The sequence below is a fragment of the Papaver somniferum genome, unplaced genomic scaffold (genome assembly GCF_003573695.1).
Source record: "Papaver somniferum cultivar HN1 unplaced genomic scaffold, ASM357369v1 unplaced-scaffold_137, whole genome shotgun sequence".
NCBI classification, from domain to species: Eukaryota; Viridiplantae; Streptophyta; class Magnoliopsida; order Ranunculales; family Papaveraceae; genus Papaver; species Papaver somniferum.
In genome coordinates, this window is record NW_020622934.1 from 9,798,317 (window position 1) to 9,806,619 (window position 8,303).

Consider the following 8,303-nt stretch of genomic DNA (forward strand, 5'->3'; position numbering starts at 1 on the left):
TAACATCTCAGGGCCGCTCTGCCCCTTCAGATAAAGAGCAGTTGTATCTACCCTATAACTCATCAATGTTCTTTATAACGAAAAATCTATCACACTTCTTGATCCACGCTCTTAGGTTGTCACCATCAAATTTTTAAATATCTAACTTAGAGGGACTGTGGGTATAAAAGTGAGAGTGATGGTTGTTTTGGAAACCTGTATTTCCTTAAGGCGATGCAGAAAACTCGTGAACCCCTGACTTTTCTTAATTTCTTTATGTCTAGTAATTCTCAACCAAGACCTTAACTAACGTTGTTTTGGACATATAAGTTTTATATGCAACTCATAACATCTTATATCCTTTTTAATAAATGTTGTATGATCTTCAGCTTCTCACGAAGCATGTGTTGATAAATATTCTGCTACTTTTGTAAAAAGAGAAAAAGCTTCATCTCTTTAAAGCGACTATCAAAAAATTATATAACTACTCTTTGATATTAGGTCATAGCATGATGGATACAACCTGCTCTTGATATCAATTGCTCTTTTATGAATATGTTGATAAGAATAATCCTAAGGTATGAACAAACAACATATGCCTCCTTGCTAAAAGAATATCCAACATTTTATTTGATTCATTCATGAATTAAAACCTACCTCGAGATACTTAACAACAATCACAGTCACTCACTGCTAATAACCCATAATTACCTAATAACGGCTCCTTAACTCAATTGATACTACTTAACTCCCTTATACCAAATACACCCAGAACTATTGCTAAGGCCCCACCAGCGTTATGACAATTGCCTATTTCTGGTCGTAAGAGTTTCATAATGGCAGTAGTCGATCGTTTGTCCAAATATGCTCATTTTTGTCCAATTTCGCATTCTTATAATCCCACTATTGTAGCAAATGTCTTTGTTTGTGATGTGGTACATGTATACGGCATGTCGATTATTGCAAATGATCACTGATCCTATATTCCTTAATAATTATTGGAAAGCATTTTTTCTCAATAATATATTGATTATCATCAACAAACCAATAATCAAATGAAGGAGACGAATTGCACTCTATAGTATTACTTACTTTTTTTGTTGGTGAGAAATCTCACGAGTGGGCTCGTTGGTTGTCATGGGCGGAGCAGTGGTATAACACCGCTCATCATTCAACCACTAAAATGACTTCTTTTAAAGCAGTTTATTGTTTCGAATTATCGACGAGGCTCTACCTTTGTCCATGTTGTAGATATCTCCTTACAGGCTCGAGATTGCACCTTACAGTTTCTTTAGACAAGGAAGGTGATTTGTTTTAGTCCATCTATGACCATACCACGTTATTATATCATCAAATCAAGCTTACCTAAAACTTTTTCAACATTTTTATGGAAACTTTTGCATTGTTACAAAAAATGAACTTGTTTTACATAAGCTAGACATGCCTGATATGTGTCGTATAAACACTGTCTTCCATATTTCAACTTTGAATTGAAACTGAGAGCACATGATAAATTAAACTGAAACTCTCTTACATATATCATTAGAGACGCCTAAATAAGAACCAGATAAAGTTTTAGCTTATAAAATGTTTTAGCAACACAACATTACAATTACTCATTGGTTGATCGAGCAGGAAGATCACTCCGACGAATAGTCCACATAAGAAAATGTTACAGATTTCATTAGCCGTTTTCCTACCTTTGCAGGTTGAGAACAAGTCTTACCTGAAAAAGGGTCGGATATTAGGATACCAGCACCAATTAGAATTCTAACTATTTCAGTAATATTTATAATTCTAGTCAAATTAGGAGTTTTGATTTAAATAGGAATTATTAGTTTTCAATATTTTAGTATTTGGGCAGGATTAGGACTCTATATGGTGTCATATATACTTCCATATCTCTATTCATTCCGTTTACAATCGATACCAATTAAACTTGCTTATTTGAGGTGGCTTATCTCTAATCAGCTGGTTATTGTTATACTTCTTCCCTCCCAAATTAATTGAGCTATTTGTAGTTTGCACAATTCTTAAGGGGAGGGGAGTATATTTAAGTATTTTTTACAATTATACCCTTTATAATAATAACTAGTAAAACTTAGAAATAATTCATCTCTTAAACTATACCACGGTTTTTCGTAAACTTTATATCGTTGAAAAACATTTTAAAACATCTACTTAACGAATATAAACATGATTATCAAATTATACAAATTTCTTATAGTAACAATAATCATCTACGTAACGAATATAAACATGACTATCAAATTATACATATTTCTTATAGTAACAATAATCAATTAAAAGTGTAGTTTTAGAGATATCCCCTTGATTAGTGAAATAGCTCAATCATTTATGGGACAAAATTTATAACCAAATAGCTCAATTAATTTGGGACGGAAGGAGTAGTTAGATTTCAATGCAACAACAACTACGGTGTGCCCAACGGACCCTTAAAACCGACTCGGCTACTTGCTACACATAGCAATAACTTAAAACGAGTGAAAACAACACTCTATGGTCGTTTCGTTTTTCGAGATAGGGCTCTACAAAATATGTTCTCCCAAATTCCTTTCAAGATTGTCGAATTAATATCTTCAAAAAAAAAGATTGCCGAATTAAGGGTTTAGGAACTAATTGTTTGTGTAAGCCCGAAGTTTGAAGTTTGGTAGAAGAAATCAGTATGGAATCTTCAGTGATTAGTCCTGAAGATGTAACGGAATCACTGATGAATGATGGTACAATTGATGCTATGAGAATGAAGATAATAACTCGATTAAAAGCTAATGTAGGTGAATTAAGAACCCTTTTTTTCTTAGTCTAAACTTTTGATTTATACGATCGTTTTATGTGTTTTTTTTTTGTATATGTTCTAGAGTTGATGAAATTAGGGTTTTTTTTTTAGATGAACCGTTTAATTGGTCATTTAGTGATTTAGTGTTTTGTCTCGCTTGACTCGGGTGAACCTGATTCTTCCGAGTCCGTCTCAGCTGTATTTGACCCATGAGTAGCATCACCATCTTATGCTAATCAGAGACGATTGAGTTTCCAAGTCAGGTGTTTTGGATGAGACGACAATTCTGACATCTGACTCGGTCAGAATTTGATTCTGAATCTGATGTATCAAGTGAGTTGATAGTCAGTCATCTGATCCGGGACAAGTTGACTCCGAATCAGATGATGTTTGAATGCGGTGGGTGGCTATCATTTGTCATGTTGAAAACCCAGCAGAGTATATGTCTAAATGGATGTCATATTATTTATCAAATAAATAGTGTTGGATGTCATATTCTATGCCTATGGTGAAGTTGAATGTGACCAATCTGGTGAATACGGTTACAGGAGGAACTGAAGAATAACACGCTTGAAATGGTGGGGAAGAGCGAGGTTCCTAATACACCTGGTGCTGAAAAGAAAACAAAGAGAGAGCTGTTTGATGCGCTTCGGCAGGAACTTGAGTAAGTGGTGGTTTACAAGAGACTTTTAACTGTTGCATCATGCATGTGTACTTCAAATTGCTTATGAAGTAAACTTGATTAATAATTCAATGCAGAGCTCCTGTGCTTGAGGAGGCTTCTAAATCTGTGTGGGAGTTGATTATGGACGATAATGGGTTAGGAAAAGAAATAACTGAAACTGTTCAGAAAGTTTTCTGCCGATTAAGTGGGCGTGAACCTCCGTTGTATCCTCCACCCGAGAATGAGAAAGAGAAAGAGGACTTGGAGAAAGAAAACGAGAATGTGACCTCGTTGAAGACGAAGAAAAAGAAGAAGAGGAGCTTCAGTGATATGAAAGGGAAAGGAGGACTTATCAATGGAGGTGGTGGTTCTCCAGCCATACCCGGGGCTTCTGGTATGTTGCTTTCTTACAATGTGAAGACATGATTCACTACTTGACATGAACTTGATTATCATTGCCTAGTGATCGATCTGAAAACAGAAAATGATCTATATTCTTATCATATATTTTTGTATAATAATACGAATACTCAGGAAAAAAACAACTAAAATAGTAAATTATAGTTACGGTTACCTGCTTTTCATGTGCTTTAGTAGCAGGATATATATTCAGATAGATTGCCCTTTTACCTAATAGTCCTGTACCGCTGTACATATAAGTGAATCAAATGTTTAAGTCTTGGAAACTGTAGGTGTTGAACACCCTCTATGTACTGAACTATTTTTGTGATTTGTTTATTTGATGAATATTTAATATGTTCTGTTGAGGCTTACTCGTTTCATCTTTTGAGCTAAGATTATTGCCTCTGGACACCTTGATCTTCTGATAAGTTGCTGCAGTATAAATTTTATTCATCAAATAGGTAGAAAATAGGAGCAGCTTGGACATTCTCAATTGGAGTAGAAGTAATTATTGGATCTTGTAGATTTTGGATTAGATTGGGGAATGAAATAGCATAATTATCTTTTCCTTTCACTTGGTAGGGAGGTGAGAAATTGTACTTTTATCTTAAGCTTTTGAAAAATAAATTACATTATGGAACAACGAGAAATGCTTCTCTCAGAACAAGTTGAATCAGAGGTCTCCTTCCACGGCACGAAGAGAACTTGTTCTCTTTCCAGTAAGCATATCAACCAGAACAGGCTGATCTCAGCTTCAATGGCTCTGTAGCACGAAGCTTTTGTATGCTTTTGCTAAATTACTATTTTTTTTTGTCTTAACTAGGGGTTCAATGACTGTTTCTTCTCTCTTTCAACATTGAATTAGGGGTTCCTTCCAGTTTCATCTAGTGTTACATTTGTACTTTTTACATTGTTCTTTATACATCTAGATTGATATGTTAAATTAGATTATGTCGTGTGTCATCTTTCTGCGCATTTATTAAAATGGTTATGAGTTGAGTCAGTTTTCTTGTTTATCTTTGTTCCAGTGCTGCAAAGTCGGAAGAAATTTAATGAGCGTGAGAACTACATGGAATCTGGAGCCAGGAGGTGTAGCAGAACAGATGGAAAGAGCTGGCAATGTTTCAAGATGGCTGTTCCAGATCAAAAGTATTGTGAGAATCACATGAGCAGAAGAAATAAGCAATTAAAAAAGAATGCAGAAACCACAACCTCCGCAACTAAAAAAACAATGAAATCAAAAAAGCGTGCGAAAGCCACATCCGTAGCAATTAGTAAATCATCCGCCGATATTAAGGAATCAAATGCCGGCACAGCCTCTATGCTTCCCAGCGAAGGTAATGATGATGTTTCTCCGATGTTGAATTTTCTCCCCTAATACTACTCACCTAAGTACTGCACATGTATAGCAGAATCCAAAGTGATGATGATCTGATAAGGCATATATTTATGTATCTTTAAATACTAGTAAATTATAGATATGGTTACTTGTTTTTGTGCTGCGTGATATATCAGCAGCTGAAAGTTAGATATATTTCCTTTTCACCTTGAAGTGCAAAGAATAGAAGCTAGTCTTAAAAAGTCTTTATAACTTTTGGTCACTCTTTATGATTGTATTATATGCTGCTATTTGTTTAACTATGTTCTGTTGAGGTTTTACCCATTTCGTCTTCTAAGCTTAGACTATCGTTTCGGGGCATCTTAATTGTCTGGAAAGTTGCTGCACTACAAATTGTATTCTCTGAAATAAAGGAGGCAGCCTGAATATCTTATTTGGTTGCATTTGTTGAGTAACCTTTAGGCAGCCTGAATATTGTTATTTGGTTGCATTTGTTGAATAACCTTTATATTGTGTTGGTAGGTGGTAGGTGAAAAAATAAATGCATGCCGGAACAATGACAAGTGTTTCTCTTAAACAAGTTGAATGTTAGAAATTTCTTTCAAAAGCACAAAATAACGATACTTATCCCCTTTCCAATAATCATGTATGTCGGAATGTGCTGGTTTTAATGTTAATATTTCTATAGAATCAAGCTTTCATATGCTTTTGCTAATTTTATTATTTTAGGCCTCCAAGTTCTTCTCAGCTTTTCCTTTTCATCAGCCTTTCATAGTTTAGTTTAGGGGTTGAATAGGATTTCCTTGCAATTTTATATAGTCTGTATCTGCTTTATTTGTAACTCTTACACTGATCCTTGAATTTCTAGATATACAACGTTACATTCATCACGGTTAGGAAACTGTAATCTGTACATTGTTTTTATCACAATTTGTAATGTATCGAGTTTCGACTTCCTGTGCTTTTACTGACATGTTTAATGTGGTTTGAGTTAGTTTTCTGGGTTTTGTTTTCAGTACCGCGATCCCAGAAAAAATCTAAGGAGAATGAGAATGGTTTGGAACCTGTAACCAGGAGGTGTAAAATAACAGATGGAAAGAACTGGCAGTGTTACGAGACGGCTGCTCCAGATCGGAAGTATTGCCAGAAACACCTGAGTAGAGGAACTCGTGTAAAAAAACCAGCAGAAACCACGCCATCTGCAACTAAAAAATCAATCAAATCAAAGAAGCGTGTGAAAGCTGCACCCTTAGCAACTGCTAAATCATCAGTTCATATTGAGCAATTAAATACCGACACTATCTCGATGCACCCCAATGACGGTAATGATGATGTTTCTCCAGTGCTAAATTCTTCTCCTAAAATTACTTGCCTAAGTACTACCCCTATAGAGCAGAATCCAGAATATGGCAATGTAGAATTATGATGAGGTGGCCGAAGCTTACAAAGTGACCAACTTTTTTAGGAGTCCTTGTAACATGACTGTTTTCATTTTCCTCTTGTAACCTGTCATATGCAGCACATGTGTTTTGGTTGAATGAAAACCTTACCAGTTATCATTCTCTCTTGGCGTGTATTGCTGTTTTTTTCTCTGAAACTTTAGCCTGGTAATTTCCTCAACTGAAGCGTCCAATGCCCAGGGAGAGCAAAAAATTTTACACCGACTTTAAATGGAATATACAAATCCTAATGGTAACCATCATCCAGGCCATTTACAAGCAGAAAATTGAACAAATTCTGAAAGTTCTTCTAAAAAACTTAGCTAACTATGGTCTGGAAGATGCAAAAAGACAGCAATATTTGTCAGCAATTTGGTACAGTTCGTGTTCAACATTTCAGCAGCACATAACTACCGTACACGTGCTCGCAAAATTCTTAATACTACTACTTTTGGGTCCGTAAATTCTAAAGGTGTGGATACCAACTACCTTGTAACTTTACCTTCAGTCCTTGCTACTACACATTACATCTTGGCAGATTTTCTTTCCCCTTTAATGGAAGAAGGGAAAAAAAGAGAGAAAAGTAACCTGCTTGGGGACAAATTTCATTTTGGCGGAACCAACTTTAGAATTTTTGTTTAGATCATGCTTTTTGGCTTTGTAATCCATATACTGAGGAGGGCCATATACCATGGTTTTCGGCATTACACTACATTCTTCTCCAAGACTTCCGCATCAATCAGTTTGATAGTTGAAATATGATTCATGCGGGGGGCCAAGAAGAATGGCCGTATACCATGCAAGTGAGCTAACTCAGCTAATTGAAGGGCTCGGAGCAAATCCTATGGGTAGTGTCACCCTTTTAAATGAAAGAGTGCACCACCAATTTGAGCAGATTAGAGGCTCCTATGGGTAGTCTTTACCCCACTTTTTTTCCAAACACGTTCATGCATTCGTTCAACTGAACGAGTGGTTGGTAGTGAAACACTAGACGGGGGACGGTCCTCCGTCAAAAAAAAATTAGAACTTTTTGAACTAGACGGGGGACAGTCCCCCGTCTAAGTAATTTTTTTAGGTTTTTTTTTTGACGGGGGAAAGTCCCCCGTTTTAGGAGTTTTTTTAGTTTTTTTTGTCGGGGGAAAGTCTAAGTAGGTTTTTTAGGTTTTTTTTTAACGGGGGAAAGTCCCCTGTTTAGTGTTCCCTTTCATTTTTTCCCATAATGGTTTCACTCGTTCATATGAAAGAGTTAGTCTTCATTTGGGGACTACCCATAGGATTATGGCTGAACATGGTTACGGTTTTCCGCCGGAACCGGACCAAACCAAACCGATTAGGAAGAAACCGAACTAGACCATTTACTAATGGATTGGTTATGGTTAAAAAAATTGAAAACCGAACCAAAAACCAATGGAAAACCGATAGGTATAGGCAGTTAGATTAAAATCATATAGATTTAATCTACCCTGTCCATCTCACTCTTTGTAAACTTAAGTTCTACCCTTACCCCAGACGGGTTCATTTTTTCTCTTCTTATTTTCTTCGTCTCCAGTCGGCATTCACCAGAATCTTCAACTGAGTTATGAATTTGGAGCATGCAGAACTGGAGTTTATGTATTTTGAATCTGTAATGTTTATTTTTTGAACTATGCTTATAAACTTCAGTTTTGAACTACGCTTATGTGT

At 35.9% G+C, this 8,303-nt stretch overlaps 1 protein-coding gene across 2 annotated transcripts; it reads left to right on the forward strand.

Moving 5' to 3' along the window:
• Positions 1-2,483: 2,483 nt before the first annotated feature.
• On the forward strand, positions 2,484-6,743 carry LOC113334893. Of its 2 annotated transcripts, none has more exons than XM_026581114.1 (5): positions 2,484-2,770; positions 3,325-3,440; positions 3,536-3,834; positions 4,871-5,179; positions 6,177-6,743. In XM_026581114.1, exons 1-5 carry the CDS (start codon positions 2,666-2,668, stop codon positions 6,605-6,607), a joined length of 1,260 nt encoding a protein of 419 aa, XP_026436899.1. In that variant the 5' UTR covers positions 2,484-2,665; the 3' UTR covers positions 6,608-6,743. The 2 variants fall into 2 exon arrangements, with proteins under 2 accessions (XP_026436899.1, XP_026436900.1); XM_026581115.1 differs by having other exon boundaries at positions 6,198-6,743.
• The last annotated feature ends 1,560 nt before the right edge of the window (positions 6,744-8,303 follow it).